General features: G+C 37.4%; 1 protein-coding gene across 2 annotated transcripts in view; it reads right to left on the reverse strand.

Annotated features, from left to right (window-relative positions):
• Window positions 1-17258, reverse strand: part of MBD2 (methyl-CpG binding domain protein 2) — a 68739-nt gene that overhangs the window by 41025 nt on the left and 10456 nt on the right. Inside the window, exons 2-3 of one of the 2 annotated variants that reach the window (XM_012651796.1) lie at window positions 12428-12587; window positions 10159-10436 (exon numbers count right to left, since the gene is read on the reverse strand). In XM_012651796.1, coding sequence (XP_012507250.1) covers window positions 10269-10436; window positions 12428-12587 — 328 coding nt within the window. In that variant the 3' untranslated portion in view covers window positions 10159-10268. Of the gene's footprint in view, window positions 1-10158; window positions 10437-12427; window positions 12588-17258 lie in introns of those variants that run through there. The other variant, XM_012651795.1, reaches the window with a different exon arrangement.

Genomic DNA, 17258 nt, shown 5'->3' on the forward strand with positions numbered 1-17258 from the left:
CATACCTTCCCGCAGCCTCTAACTCCTATGCTCAGAAGATCCTTCCGCCTCACCTCCCAAAATGCTGGGATTACAGGCATGAGCCACCACACCTGCCTGAAATCAAACATTTTGTACTATGGTAACATTGCAGACAAGTGAGAAGTGTGCTCTTCTGTAAAATGAGAGGTTGACTATAATGGAAAATTAGGGGAAAAAATTACAGGTACTCCTATCATAGGTACATTCTCAGATCAATTGAAGGAAAGAGTGTACATGGACTTTAAAGATATTAAAATGGATTCCTTGAAAACACTCCATGTCTATGTATACCACGTAAAATCTTCATATAGTCTCTGAACACCAGAGACTTATACCATACTATATTCTAAATACCACTCTTATCAAACTGGCTTTGAAAGAAAGCTGTATGACAGTTCAAATTATACATACTCTAGGGCACAAGATTTGAGGACTCATTTTATTTTTAAAATTCATGAAATTCGTGCACTTTATCTTAAAAACTAGCCAAGTTTGTTTGAAGGCAAAAGTGTTGCTCTACCTATCCAAAATGTTCAAAAACTGACATTTCCAAGTATCATTTTAATTCTGTGGTACTGCACATACCACATACCCCTAAGAGATAACTCATGCCCCAATTTGAGAAGCAACGATTTTGATCTCTATAAGGTCAGTTTCCTCATCTGTGAGGATAATAACAATAGCTATTGCATAAGATTCTTATAAAGATCAAACAAGATAATGTATGTTATGATGCTGCTGCTGCTAATGCAACTTTCATTCAATCATTGAACAAATATTGGATGTCTACTATGTGCCAGGCATTGACTGGACAACAAATATACAGTCATGAAAAAATTTGTATCTCAGACTTACATTCTGGGGATACGGAGAAGACAACAATTAGCAAAATATTTACAGCTTAGAGTCATATTGGCACTTAAATTCTGAATAAACAGCAGCTATTTCTTTAGCATTAGCATGTTATTGAACATGCTATTGAAATTTAGAAACTCTACCTATTAAGCTTTCCCAGAAGGAACCATCCCCTAGTTCAAACCAAGGCATGCCTGAGTAATATCTGCAGGTCAAACCAAGGCTACGCTCAGAAAGTAATTGCAGATTTGCTCCAGAATATGTACAGTAGCCAATAGTAAATGCCTTTCCACAAAATCAAATGCCAACAATGAAAAATGCCTTAGAATCCTTGGGGGAATTGTGGAAACGGTCAGACAAATGGTTTTCTGCAGGACTTAATTCTTTCACTGACCTGGAGTCTACAAGTTCAGCTGACTCTTCAGGACCTATAAAACTTAGTGAATCAGACCTCGATTGTCCACGGAAACCTGGGCATCCAAAATAAATCTTGTCAAAGCCATAGCATGAGCAATTATGTCCCCAAATCTACCTTCATTATTAGCACTATAGCCAAACCCAGGCCCTCTCAAAAGCTTCTATCACACTTGGATACATTTGAAACACCAATTTATGATAAACCCAATATCACATTGAACAAATCATTCTCATCAGCAAGCCTATTTCATAACATGGCTAAAGTTCTTCTGTTCACTTTCTGCTTCCTAGCAGTCTTTATCCAATCGGTATCTAGACACATGGCTCAAATTAGCCAAAAAGATGGAACAGTGCTGTTAGCTAATAACCTCTAATTATTTTATTAGCTGAAGACTGTTAGCTGAAGATAAATATCCTTTATTTATTCATTTATTAAGACTATTTCTGTATATAAGAGAAAATTAAAAGTTCTCTGGGCAAGAGAATACTAATTAGTTCTACTGTTCTTTGCTACATCTTACCTTTCTTCATTCATTAATTCATTCATAATTTATTCATTCACTAAACAAGCACTGTCCAAGTCACTGTCATCTCTGCCTGAACAAATACAACAGCTTCCTAACTGGCCCCCAATTTCCACTTCTGTATCTGCAATACATTCTCCACACAAAGCCAAAGCAATCATATTGCCGCCTACGTAAAGCCCTCAAACAGCATTCTCTACCATTCCTTGCACCGGCTTACCACATCCCATGATCAGGCTTGTCTACTTCTTCAACCTCACCTAGTACCAGTCTCCCACTCACTAAGCTCCAGCCAACCTCATGTGCTGACTACATCCTGCCTTAGGGAATTTGCACGGGCTATTCCCTCTACACGGAATGCTTTTCCCTCTGGTTTTTGTATAGCTGACTCCTTGTCATTCAGAACTCGGCTTAAAAATCACCATCAGAGAAGCCTTTCCTGATCACTCAACCTAAAATAGCCACGCAATCACATCATGCTCATTTAATTCACTGCATAGCATTTCATATTTTAAAGTGTGTATTATTGTTTGTCATCATACTGGATTATAAGCCCCACAAAGACAAATACTTCCTCCAACTGTATTACTAGAATAACACCTGAGCACGTAGAATGTGCTTAAAAAATTCCATGGAATAAATTGATGTATAAAGTGTCCACTACATGTAAGGTCTGTGCTGTGCAGCCCTACCCTTAAGTAGTCTCATATTCTGTCTTAAACTCGGTGCTAAATGGGTACTAGATAAGTAGAAAATATAATTCAATGTAGTCTACAATATACATCTCAAATTCACTAACAGGCATCTGTATTATCTACCTCAAGATTATCAATGTAAAAGCAATAATCCCTAAACTCAGTAATAAATCTATTACTATTTAACATTGAGTTGTGCTTATAAATAAGCACGTCAGCATCTTCCTCTGAGTCACACAGCCAGCCCTACACGAGTCTCCCATGGGAAAATAATCCAGGCCACAGATGGTGTTTTTGACAAAGTCACTGTCAATCATAGTGCTGTTATATTATGAAATAATGGGAAATAAAGAGAACAAAGAATCTAAAGCTCAGCAGACTGTCAACACGGGAAGACATCAAAATAAGCTGTGTACACGGCAGGAAGTATACCATGTTGCTCTTAGAGAGCCAAGGTTCAGGAAAATATGTTCTTCAATTATGAATCTGAAAACTTAGATCATCTCACTGTAATTTACCATAGTAACTTTTTATCTGTATAGTTAGACAACAAGCTAAAATTATGTATGGTGATTTTTGACAAAGGAGACAGATTATGGAAATTAATATGTTGGGGCAAAGTGTAAGGTCAATTAATAGGAATGTCAATGGGTAAGTTATAAAGATAGAACAGGTTATCCCTTAGACGAGTTGTACAGAATGTTTAACTGGTAAGAATAATATTAATTTGGAGATATACAGAGCTGATTGGCCTTAGATACAAATACACTTTAAAGAGAATCAAACTTGCCCCAAATGGTCAACCATTCTCCCTTACGGAGATAAGCAAAGGAGCTGACGGAGCCCATACTCTGCTGAGTAGTTTTGTTATAGATCACCATATAGGAGACTGAGAATTAGGGTCAAGAACAAAGCCAGTTCTTGTGACACTCAGAGTTCCAGAGAGGTCCTAGTTGCACTAAGAAAAGTTTCTCTGTAGAACAGCAATCCAGCAGGGGTATACATACCTTCTTTCTAAAAAGTCAAGACCAGAACATTTCAAATGTTTCTCTACTCTGCTCTAACAATTATTACATTAATCCCACCACACCTCACATCCCTGTCTACCCAGGTAATGATCAAATGGCCACGTCTCTCAGATCACACATTATCACCCACCATTCATCCCCATAATATTCTATATATCTACCCAACACTTCAGTGGATCTCAAACTTTTCTGATCTCAACTAAGAGTAAAAATATATTTTGCATCATGATTCACTATATACAGTATTTATCATGAAATTCTCCTAAAACAAACTTACCCTTAGTAAATGTAATGTACACTGACCATTTCTATCTTATTTCATATTTTTAAAAATTCTAGTTATGAGCCCTTACTTTGATTTAATGATCTGAAGTTTGAAACCCAATTCCCTAACCTTACCTATCCCCACCTCCAGTCCGTAACACATACGCTTTAAATATACATATCAGCAGGCTCTCCTATAACCTGTTTCCTCCAAATATTCTCTCCAATTCCTGATCTTACTATAATTTGGCTGTCCCCTGAAGATACTACCTCCCTGAAGTTTTCTCATATGAAGTTTTTTATCTCTTTCTCTCCCTCTTATAACCACATATCTAAGGTCCAGGAGGGGGAATGTTTCGTCTTTTCTCCCCATTACTACTTCATTTTTCCACTTCTGTTCCCTCAAAAACACAAGTTCTTCTGAAGCCCATGGCATCTGGCTATACTATCCTCTCCCCCACTCCGTTTTCACTTTCATTTATTAGACGTTAATTCTCACTTCACAGTCTTTCTCTCCATCCCAATTTGTCCTCATTCTTGGGGACTTCAGTACCCATGTGGACAACTCACTCAACATCCTGAGTCCTTTGAACCTGTTCCTCTACCTACTCAACATTATGGTCATGGGCTTGTCAACACTAGTAACTATGTCACTTCCAACATCTCAGTGAAGAAAGAATCCACCTCTCTAAGTTCCACTTCTGATCCTTGCAGTTCACTTACTCAAGACTGCCTTCTACCGTTTTTGACCCCAACAAGATCTTCTATCCATTGTCTGTCCTATTTTCTCAATGTTCCTTAAACACTCCCACATTCTTCCCTAACTGGTATACATACCATGGTTCATCATCATCATCACACTGCAAATGTGCTTAACTTTCTTGACCTCTGTGGTTTTTCCCCTCACACTATCTATTCCCTTTAACCATTCTGGTCTTTAAAATGGGACAGAGATTAACCAAATCAACATGCCTGTCATCTACCATCTAATGATTCTCCCTGCAAGACCAAGAAAATTTATTCAGAGAATTATAAACACTAACTGATTTTATCTCTCATTCCCTTTTCAACCCAATCTATCTGGCTTCTGTTCCCATCAAAACTGTTGTTACTGAGGTTACTAATAACCTTCATGTTGCCAAACTCAGTGGAAATTTCAGTCTTCCTCCAGTCAACCTTTTAGCAGCAATCGATGTAACTGACCATTCTCCTTTTTGAAACATTCTCCTTTCCCAAGTTTCTCCAACCTTACTAGCCATTCTTTCTCAATACACTTGGATGATTCTTTCCACTTTAATCAAAATCTGATTATTGGATTTTCTCAGAGCTTAACCTTGGATCCTTTCCTATATCTGGGTACTCTGCTTCAGTCTCATTACTTGGAATACTACCTATGTGCTAACAACGTTCCAGCTCAGAGCTCTCAATTCTAGTATACCCAACTGCATACAGGATATCTCCATTCGGATGTTTACTACGTACCTCAAACTTTGCATATTCAAAATTGCTTTTATTCACCCATATAAATTCTTTCCCTGCAGTGACCTCAGTAAATGACATCCCAATTAAAACGAAGGGCTCACCCTTGAGGTCTTCCCTGTCATGCTCCACCCCTAATACATTATAAATCCTCTCAATTCTATTTTCAAAAGAATCTAGGATCTGCCTACTTCTATCTCCACAGGCACCACATGTGTCTAGGCCATCGTCATTTCTCATTGGACTACAACGGCCACTTGCTTCCCACTTCCACTTTTGCCCATTTCGACACTAAATTAACAAAAACCTGTATTCAACAGTGGCCCCACACTTATCCCTTGGAAAAACCTCAAGGCCTAGAAATGCTAGATTTATCACCTGTGATCTATTCACTCCCCCTCTCTGCCCCCAACTATATCTAGAGACCAGAAAACAATCCCTTCAGCAAGACCTTAATTCACTAAGAGAGCATCCGTGTTTTTGGAAAAGATTTTACTTTTTCCACAGGCCTGGAATGTTGGTGGAAGAAATGAGGTCTTTGTTTTTAGTTTGAATGGAAGAATCCTAGCATGGTAGAAGAGGCAGTTTTTACCACAATATGCCCTACCAGGAGTTGGTAATCAGACTGTTCTTACCACTGGGCTCTTTGGTGGTGGTGAATTGGCCATGAGGTCCCTCGCAGAAATAAGTTAGCCCACTAAGGCACTACTTCTTCAATAACTAAACAAATCCGTGTTCAAACAAAGGCCTAATCTGAGCCACAGCAGTGACCTGGCTCCTCACCTGTTTCATCACACCTTCTCTCAAGGCTTGTTCCTTCTCCTGCCTTTAAAACAGTGGTTATTTTTTCAGCTCCAGATTCCTCTGAGAATTTGAAGTAGACTCTTAGAAAAATGCACACAGAAAATATTGCACACAATTCAAAGGTTCCTGGAGGTCTTCCTGTGGTATGGACTGTCAGGTTAGAAAACCCCCTGCCTCTGTATTAGTTCCTTCCAAGCTGGTCTCTTTCAACCTTTAAAGGAAAAATAACCATAATAATAATGTTCCTCGATCATGCATTCTCTTCCAAATATTGTCCTCTCTCTTCTACTTCTCATTCAAGCTTCGTAAGAGTAGTCCAATCATTTTTGTGGGGAGAAGGATAAAAATGTACATATGTGTACATGTGTGTAAATGCAGAGAAGCTCTAGAAGGATACACAAAAAAAATCTCATTAACAATAGTGTTCTCTAAGGAAGAGGACTCGGGCTGAGAGGAAAGGGAAGGAGATGTTTTTCATTTAATATCCTTTTCACTATATGCGTAAATTGCTCAACCAAATAATGAATCAAAATTTTAAAACTTTTAAAAGAGCAAGCACATTTTGTCTCTAATTTCTCATTTCTCAGAAATTTTCTGGCATTCTAAATGTGACTTCTGATCTTTCCATCCCTCGAAACTGGTTATGTAAAGGTCACCAGTTGCCTTCTAATTTGAAAATCCAGTGGATATACAAGAACTTTATACTCCTTGATCTCTCCATGGCATTTTACAAAATGGCATTTCGTACGCTTTTATAACATCACATTCTCTTGATTCTCCTATTTCCTTTCTGGAAGATCTTCTCACTCTCCATAAGATTAATTTATTCATTTAATCCACATGCCTACAGTGTGCAAGATATTTTTCTTCTGTTTATCCTTCTGTTGGGCAATACCAATGACAAATCAGTAGGATAGGAGTTCTCAAAGTGTTACCTGAGAATCCCTGGGGGTCCACAAGATCCTTTTGGAAGTTTAAGAAACAAAACTATTTTTAATTTTTTTTTTTTTTTTTGAGATAGGATCTCACTCTGTTGCCCAGGCTAGAGTACAGTGGTGCCATCATGGCTCACTGAAACCTCAAACTCCTGGGCTCGTGCCATCCTCTTGTCTTAGTCTCCCGAGTAGCTGGGACTGTAAGTGCATGGCACTGCACCCGGCTAATTTTTTTTTTTTGTAGAGATGGTGTCTTGCTATGTTTCTCAGGCTGGTCTCAATTCCTGGCCTCAAGCAATCCTCCCAGCTTGGCCTCCCAAAGTGCTGAGATCAGAAGCATGAGCCACTACACTCAGCCAAGAAACAAAATTATTTTAACTCAATCTTCTTCACTCTATCCTCAAATTTGCCCTTCTTCCCCTATTCCCTGACTCGAGCCCCAGGTGACCAAAGCCAAATTTGCAGCAGGCATAAGAAATTCTCTTTCTCTAATCATCAGGTACTTATATCTACTAATTTCTCTTGATTGAGTCTTACCTTTCCATACCTCCTGCCACAGCATTAATTCAGGCTATTATTACTCTTCTAGGCTACAACAGCCCAACCAGTCTCCCTACTTCCAGTTTCATCGCTTCCCAAATCTAGTTTCCATACTGTACCCCATTCTATATCCAATACCCAAATCTGATTGTCACCATTACCACCCACTCATTTAAGAGTTTCTCAAATTGCACAGAAATTGTCTCCAAGATACATGAGCTCTCTCCAAAAATGTCCTATTGTTTTGTTGATAATTAAAACAAGCACTTTATAGATCTGGTTGAGAACCTAGGATATATCCATACGGAATCCAATTCTGTATTTATAATGACAATAACATACTACCACCTTAAACTAATTCATGAGAAATAAATAATGGCAGACTTGACAGACAACTGATTCCACTCAAGAGAATACGATGCTCTTTATTTCCAAATGTATTAAATTTGAGTGAATAGAGAAATGTGATGAAAGAACTGAGTCTTTCCAAAGTATCAGCAGTATTGCCAAGCCAAACTTAAAAAAAACTTATTCCATACCATACTCATATTGTAAGCAATTTGTAAAATACATCATATGTCACATTAATGTTAGGGAACTTGAATTTTATTAGTTTTATAAATTTAATTTATAAACATTTTGATGTTATGACCTAGAAATACAACAAATTCAGTTTAATGTTTACACACCTGAAACAAAGGAATTTCTAGTGACAAAACCCAGCTACTTGAAGTCCCCTAAATGTATTTTGCACTCAGAAGAACCACTGTATACTTTTTTCTTTTTTTGAGACAGTCTCGCTCTGTTGCCCGGGCTAGAGCGCCGTGGCGTCAGTCTAGCTCACAGCAACCTCAAACTCCTGGGCTCAAGCGATTCTTCTGCCTCAGCCTCCCAAGTAGCTGGGACTACAGGCACACGCCCCCACCATGCCTGGCTAATTTTTTCTATATATTTTTAGTTGTCCAGCCAATTTCTTTCTATTTTTAGTAGAGACGGGGTTTTGTTCTTGCTCAGGCTGGTCTCGAACTCCTGAGCTCAAACGATCCTCCCACCTCGGCCTCCCAGAGTGCTAGGATTACAAGCGTGAGCCACCATGCCCGGCCCACTGTATACTTCTTTATCCAATCCAATCCTAGATTGCTTCCAATTAAATTTTTTTTAGAAACTATCATCTTGCCTCTACTCTAGTTTCCTTCTAAAAACATTGAGGGTCGTATCTTTGAAAGCCTGAAACATCTCATTTTTGAAAAATCGAAGCCTATATAAATGCCTAAACAATATTTAGCTTTTGAAGCAAAGGTTTTATTGTTTTATTTACATGTTGAGAGGGACAGCTCTACTTTTTTTTGTTGCTCTTTTTTCACCAAGAATATGCAAAATAAAGACAGGAACAGCTCACAGCTCTAGAACTGAATTGTCCAATATGGTAGCCAGTAGGTACATGTGGCTATTTAAATTCAAATTATGTAAAACTAAAAATTGAGTTATTTAGTAGACTATAGCTGCATTTCAAGTAACAGCCACAGGTAGCTGTGGTTAAAAGATTTCCATCTTCACAGAAAGTTCCACTGCATAGGTTGCTCTGTAACTTCTCCCTCTGAGAAAGCTACTCATGACTTCAAATATCAACTCTGTGCTGATGACTTCCAAATCATTCTTTAGACTTTTTCCATTAACCTAATAGAGTATCTTCAGTAACCTGCTTGATATTTCATCTGTCAGCTGGAGAAATCGGGGTGGTGGTTAGTAAGATATAATGTAATCAAGAATGGAACCTTTCAGGGTAAGGTTAAGATCGAGTCTGAGACAACTGAAATATGTAGTGCAAGAACAGCAGTAGATATTAATCAAAAGACAATGCTCACTCTACCCTACCCAACCATCCTAAAATAATTAAAAACCATTTTGCAAAGATCTTCAAAAGATACCTTTCCAATCACACCTAAAGATATTATTCATCACCAGTAATTCACCTTTGATATGGAAGATATATTAACATCACAACTTATAGTCAATATCAATTACAATTTAGCCTGTTTCAAAGTTTATTTTGTTAATTACAACTCTAATTCTTTAAAGAATTTTTTAAAATGTCAAAAACAACACAATTAATAGTGTACTTTAGCCAGCTTTACAACTACAATGCAAAACACTATCTCAGATTCTAATAATCACTATAAAGCTCTCAGCTTTCCTTATACGGTGCTATCATAAAAAAGATATAATACAGTTATTAATTAGCTACAAATTTATTTTCTGTTTTATAGAAATATCTAATGTTGGTGTTACTCCAAGAGCTTATTTTTTGAAATATAAACTCCACTTTCTGACTATGAAGCTAAGATAAAAATCAAACACAAAAATAAGACCATGCCCCCAAAAATTCAGTTAGAAAGCTTCGTAAAACAATGAAAATGAAAGGCATTTCCAAAATAATGTGTGGTACATTAATTTATTTAATAAATACTTATTACGACTATAAACTTCTGGAATGAGGTGGATATTATATCAAATAAGCATAAAGCAACATTTATTAAGTACCTACCGTGTGCTAGGCTTTAAACTATATATACAAAACCAAAAAAGACATGGTCCCTGCCCTCATGGAGCTCACAGTCTAGCTGAAGCAGACAGTCACAAATACAACAGCAAAGCACCAGGCAAGCATTATGGAAGAAGGGACTGGTTCTGCCTGGAGCATGCAGGTCAGGCTTCCCAGAGATGGAGACAATGGAGCTGGGCCTTGGATGAGGAGGAGTTCACCAGATGGAGGGGAAGGGGGGAAGCACACTCCAAGCAGAGGAAACAGCATATGAGCAAGCAGAATCTTGAAAGCGCATGCCATGGTGCAGGATGATGAGCGGTCCAGTGCAGCTAGAGCAGAAAAGTGCACACAAACTAAAGAGATGAATTAGTTTTTCGTTTTTAATGAACCATAAGTGTCAGGAAATACATCTTCATATTACACTTCATGTGGCTAAACTGTGATTCTGGTAACAGTAGGGTAATTCGAAAGCATTCTATTCATTTCATAGTTGAGCCCCTTCTAGCCCCATTTGTAGGTACCTAGCACTGTGGTCAGAGTTGAAAACGGAAGTCTTAAAAACATGAATCTTAATTTTCCTCTATACATTTAAGAAGCAAACCAACCCCAGAATAAAGGTTTCCTCAAGCCAAAATCATTATGCTTCACTTATACACACACAAGGTCCTAACTTCTGCTAACTTGAGCTCCCTCTACTCCTACTCTTATCTTAACACTTTCATAAATATCAACCTAAACTAATCCTATAGTTAAGCAATACAGAGGCAATTTAGCCTTCCCTCTCGTTCTGCCTCTCTAAACAAGGTACCTGACAATGCTCCTATGGAAACCAACACAAGGTATTATGATGTGAGGGAACAATACATTCTGACCTCTGTACCGATTTACAGAAATTAAACTACTACTGTAAACCAAACTATTAAGCTGAATTCTGAATAAAGGCAGGTATGAAGCAAAGACCCCATGCCCTTCAGAAAAAGTAAAAAGGACAAGAAGGAAGACAGCTTAGGTCAGAAAGTTTCCAACATTGGCTACGAGGCAACACTGTCCACCAAGGCTGCCTGGTGCTCAGGAAGGTGGCAGCTTAGGGTAGGGGCAGTGAGGAAAGGTAAGGAAGTAACAGGGGTCAAATACTTTGCTAGATGTTGTTATGCAAATTCCCATTTACTCCTCACAGTAATGCTAAGGGAAAAAAAAAAATTATTTCCTTAATTTTACAAATAAGAAACCTGAGGTCCTTAGAGGTTAAGAAAGTTTCCCCATGACTATCTTAGCTAATAAGCAGCAGCGCCAGCTCACCAAATCATGCCTTCCTGGGTCCAAAGCCCCTTTCCACTCGACTACAGTGCCTATGGGTTCCGAAAAGGAAGGCAGCACTGCCGAGACACATGCAGCGTTATATGGGTCACACCCTAAGAAAGAAAAGCCCCTACTGCTCCCGTCACTGTTTTCACAGCATCGGTGTGAGACAACAGTGGTGGCAATACCTGTACACACAGATCCCTGAAATTTATTAGAGGAAGAAAAACTGAGAGAAAAATGGTACATATGTTTAGTTGCTCTTGGGGAAAAAGAAGTTTTCTTTGCAAAGATATTGGGTGCTTAACTACAATTAAATTAGTACAGGTTGAGTATCCCTTATCCAAAATATTAATGTTTAGGATCAGTTTCAAATTTAGGATATTTTCCCAATTTAGAACCCTCAACCTGTATCATAGTTCAAATGGGACTTATTCAAATTGCTATACAATAAACTATGGACCAAGCAGCTCAATAAAAATAAGAGCTAATGGAAAAATCTCCAATCACAGTATTAGGAGGAGAATATTATTCCTAAGAGTCATTATCCTCAGCATCATCAAAAGTCAAAATAAAAACTGCCCTTTCTCAAATCCTGAACCTGAAAATTAATAGGTGATTATAAACTATGTGGTATGGATACTTGTTACTTGAAAATTTTGCCTTCTTTTGGGAAAAGGAACTATTTTAAGTGGGGGAAAAGCAGGCAATTAACATCAACAAAGAAAATCTTTTGTGAATAGTCCCAATGGGCCAAAAAGTGTGATGTACGTTGGCCTAGAGAGATAGTAAAATGTTGTTTTCTACTGTGCACAATTTACTAATGCTCTCTCCATGTAAGTACTACTGCCCAATACCAGAAAATAAACCAGATTTAAGTTAAAAAGCTTCACAGGGCAGGGAGGGGGTATGGGGGAGACGACAAACAGATGGGATATTCAGACCACCAAAATTCCAATGTGAGATACTTTTTGGAGAGCTTCTGGAGTAGCATCTATATGCTGTAAGTAAATTCACTAACCTTATTTTGATTGAGAGGATCATTCCGCAGTCTCTGTTTGTTCTTCTGTAATTTACTAGGCATCATCTTTCCAGTTCTGAAGTCAAAACTGCTGAGGTCAACAGTATTTCCCAGGTACCTTGCCAACTGAGGTTTGCTTCTGAACTTCTTACCACTTGGACTAGAAGAAAGGTAAGGTTAATTGAACAAAAAGCAATAATATTTACCCTTGATCTCTACAAAAACCTTTTCTTCATGCCTTCCTCTGCCCCTAATCACTATTACATTATAATTTTAAATATGATTTTTTTGAAGAAACATTAAAGTTTTCGAGAAATTTCATAACTTCCCTGTAAGAAGAGATAATGTGTCATCTACTATAATGCTCCCCTCGGTAATCTACTGGAGCACATAAAGGATGTTGCTACAGATTATCCCACTGGTCATTCACCCAGCAACCACTGACAGAAACCAAACACAAACTGCACACAGAGCACAACATGCACACTGCAAATGTCTTCAATCTTACAAACTTTCTTTCCATATTGACTTCTGAAATGCTATTTTTTTCCTGTAAGTATTACATATACACATTTTTACCAGCAAAAATCAGAAAGAACTTCAAAACAAACTCTTCTGAAGTCAACAACTCTGGTTAAAAGCACACACAAACACTTGGAATCCATATAATTTTTGAGCTACCGATTTAGGATTGTAACACTTATAATAGAAAAAAATTCTTGAATCTTGACAATAAATACTCCCTAACATAACTATTAAAAGGAGAAAAATAAGGCAAACATGTGCTTATACAATACTGACATGAATTTTGTTAGCCAAACTCCTGCCTTAGAGAAGTAAATCAAGAATAATTTACTTCTTGTAAGAAATATTGCCAAAGCTGGAAAATTACAAAAGTGCCAGAATTATACAGAGGACTAAATTAGTCTTTCCTAAGGAATTTTTACTATGTGGCATTAATCTGTAAGAAATTTTTTATAGGAAGAATGCCCCAAAGTCTTATCTTATAAATTTTCTGAGCTAAATGTGCTAGAGCAGATTGCTAAAGTATGACATGTCACGAAAAGAAAATTATGAGAATTCTAGAGTATCTCTCAAAGAAGCCAACATGTCACATTTGGAACTTAACCTTGCACCACATGACCACAATAAAAGACAAATAACTCAACAAGAAGACAAAAGGAAAAAGGCTGAGAAGCCAACCAATAAAATATTCCCATGAAACACAAAACAACTCTCTGGGTCAAGTCCAAACCAATATACCCCATTTGTCTAAGGTATTCTGCCCCCACAGACTTCAAGACAACTGAAGAACGTAACAAAATTCTTTTTCCACAATCACATGACTTAAGTATTCCTGAAACACAATTCAAGGTATAGAATTCAGCCAACAGATGAAGATAGCAACCAGTAACAACAAGAACAGAACAGAACCAAGCAGACAACAAGAACACACGAGGGGAAAGAACACAGGATTATGTATGTGCAAACCTCACCTCCTATTCTAACCTAGATTTCCAAATATGCTCAGTATCACAAAATAAAATAGCAAGTCACTCTCAATATTGTCCAAAACTTGAATCATCTCTGCCCACCAAACATGTCCACCCCCAAACCTGATCTATAATTCCCGATTTCTGTTAGCCACATCACTATTCACTTAGTACTTAGTCCTCCCTCCAGAGTAGGACACACTATAATCCTTCAGTGGCCCCATCCCTCAGCCACACATCCGGTACCAAGTTCTAAACATCAGAGATTCCTCCATGCTGACAAAATAGTTTCACCTCCTTAAGAAAACATCAAAAACTTGCAATCTGTAACATACATTTTTTTCCGGATTCTTTTCCCACCAACCTTGGTACCCTACATTCTATATTTAATGTCGCCAAGATATGCCATATACCTTTGACTCTTCTAGAGATGTCTTTCCGTACGAAAGGATAAGGATAAGCATAAGCAATACCGTGCCAGTCAAGAGGCTATTAAATCCTCCAAGCCCAGCTAAAATGTTACCTTCTCTAGATGCCTTCTGAAATTCTTCAATACAAGTTAGAAATTACTATCTCCTGAAATCCTATTTCATTACAATTTGTAATTGATGAGTCAAACAACCAAAAATTATAATGCCACTTTTTAAAACCCTCAGATACCATAGAGAGGTTAGCACTGAACAAGGTAACTTTCTGAGAGAAAAAAAACCTTATCATTTGAATAATAAAGGATGTGGCTTTCATTTGCAGATCCAATGGAATAAATCTCAGGCTCACACTTGTAATGCTAGCACTTTGGGAGGCTGAGGCAGGAGGATCACTTGAGGCCAGGAGTTCAAGACCAGCCTGGGCAACACAACGAGACCCCATCTCAACAAAAAATTTAAAAATGAGCTGGGTATGGTGGCATACACCTGTAGTCCCAGCTACTCAGGAGGCTGAGGCAGGAGAATTGCTTCAACCCAGGAGTTTGAGGCTGCAGTGAGCTATGATCACACCACTGCACGCCAGCCTGGGCAACAGAGCGAGATCCTGTCTAAAAAAAAAAAAAAAAAAAACTTAAAAATAATTAACAGTTACATTGCATTTGCATAGAATTTTTAAAAAAGTTTTTCATGGTTAATCTGTTATACTGCCTAAGAAATGAAGTATTACTAAATGACTCAAATTAATTAGAAAAATTGGTAACGATTACTCTATTATGTCACTTATTAATATATAATTACAATTAATTTTAATTAAGTTACAATAGCCATATAGTCCTTATAATCAGATACTCAAGTTACTGGTAAACAAGATTCTAATAAACTATTTGATATACCGCAAAAATGAAAAAAAAATCTCTCCACAAAATAAAATGACAACTCTCAATCAGATATCCCTCAAATAGATCTCTTTAGTTCAACAAAAAGCTGAGCACAAGAGTCGACCTTGTCTTGACATGTTAATTTTTCATAAGATGAAACTATGCAGGTAGTAACTTTTACCAAAAAAGATAAGCACTAAGAAGATGGCTTAGAGACAAATATAAAGCCTTTTTAGAGGGAATCAATTGACAAATTTCACAAATTAGATCTGCAATAAGTAGTTCCTTATGTCATAGTTGAAATGTCAGTTATCTACTGCAGCTGAAAACACACTAGAGCCCAGAAGCCCTACTACAACATTTCTCTACAGAACAAAACTCATCAGAGATCAATTCATTTTAGATACCTCTCCCCCAAATCAAGAAAATTTAAATACCTAAGAACTTAATTAAAAGGCTATACTCCCAGCCTAAGCAAGAGTGAGACCCCATCTCTACTTAAAATGGAAAAAATTAGCCAGGTAAATAAAAATAGAAAAAATTAACAGGGCACGGTGGTGTGTGCCTGTAGTTACAGCTATACAGGAGGCCAAGGCAGGAGGATGGCATGAGCCCAAGATTTTGAGGTTGCCGTCAGCTAGGCTGACACCATGGCACTCTAGCCAGGGCAACAAAGCGAAATTATGTATGTATGTATGTGTGAATGAATGAATAAATAAATAATAAAAAAAAAAGTTTTAAAAAGGCTATTCTCAAATGTGATTGCATATGTTTATAATCTAGATCAGCAGTTTCCCATGGCTTAAAACTGTTCCCATGTTTCTCGATTTTAAAAATCAAATGGAAGGTATTTATTATAAAATATCTGACATACTATAAAAAGGCCTGACATACTCTAATAATAAACTAAATTAGCAATGAAGGAAAAAATGTAGAAGTCAAGTTATAACTATTAGCATATCTAAAAGAAAGTTGGAATATCAACTATTAATAGTAACCAGGAAATTCTTACTCATACTGAATCACTACCTCCTGTCATGAAGATGGAATTCTACGAAACATCTGTATTGGATAGCTACAATGCTGCCTTCCGAAAACAGTACAAGCCATTCTCTTCTCCGTTACTGCAATATCTTTTGCATGGTGCTTTAAGGAAAGTCAACCTAGCCGCCCTAGGGGATTTTAAAGCCAGGGACCTTTCTCTGCAGATTAAGTTGAACAAAGAGGAGTACAAGGCCCAAGGGAATGGTTAAGCGGGAATTCTGCCCATGAGATATAGACCATCTGCAGAGGGGCAAACTGATCCTGGAAGAGGCAAAAACCTCAGGAAGTAAATGGTAGATGAACAAAAAGACTGTCACTTAAGTTCTGGTCTTACCCAGAGTGATTAAGTTATCATCTGTCTACCCTCTATGATGGCTGTTGTGGGTCCTGGTCTCAGAAATACCAGTACTTAAAGTAACTAAGCTTTTATTTTAAAGGCATTAATTCATAACTTAGGGAAATTACTTTTTTTTTTTTTTTTTAACTCTAGTAGACTGGAGAAGAATATTAGTCATTTTCAGTTTTCTCTGCCCAAAGTTATTACTTCTAATCCTGGTCATGAAATACTATTTCACTTTCAACCACAAAAAAAAATTCCCTACCAAATGCCCCGTAGACATGCCATTCCTGAATCAACTTGTGATCACACCTTTAACTTTTGCTACCCACTATTTAAATACCCTAAAGTACTAATTAAATGGAAATCAAAACCACAAATTGTATTCTTCCAGTTCATATAAGAACATTTCATCACTTAAACTATGTCTTTTACTCCTTTCATTTTGATTAAACTATTTAAAGCAATTCTTAAACGTAACTCTATCTTAGAAGTTTTTAAGTACAGATTATCAAAAAGAAATTTTATTCAGCATCTGACTCTCAAATCTAAAAAACAAAAAAAATTTAATTGAGATGCCAGAAAAACTCAAATTATGCATACCTTAATTTAGTGGTATTCACGTTTTGTCACAGTGTGAACCCACCTGTA

The sequence above is a fragment of the Propithecus coquereli genome, unplaced genomic scaffold, assembly GCF_000956105.1.
Source record: "Propithecus coquereli isolate 6110/MARCELLA unplaced genomic scaffold, Pcoq_1.0 Scaffold37, whole genome shotgun sequence".
NCBI classification, from domain to species: Eukaryota; Metazoa; Chordata; class Mammalia; order Primates; family Indriidae; genus Propithecus; species Propithecus coquereli.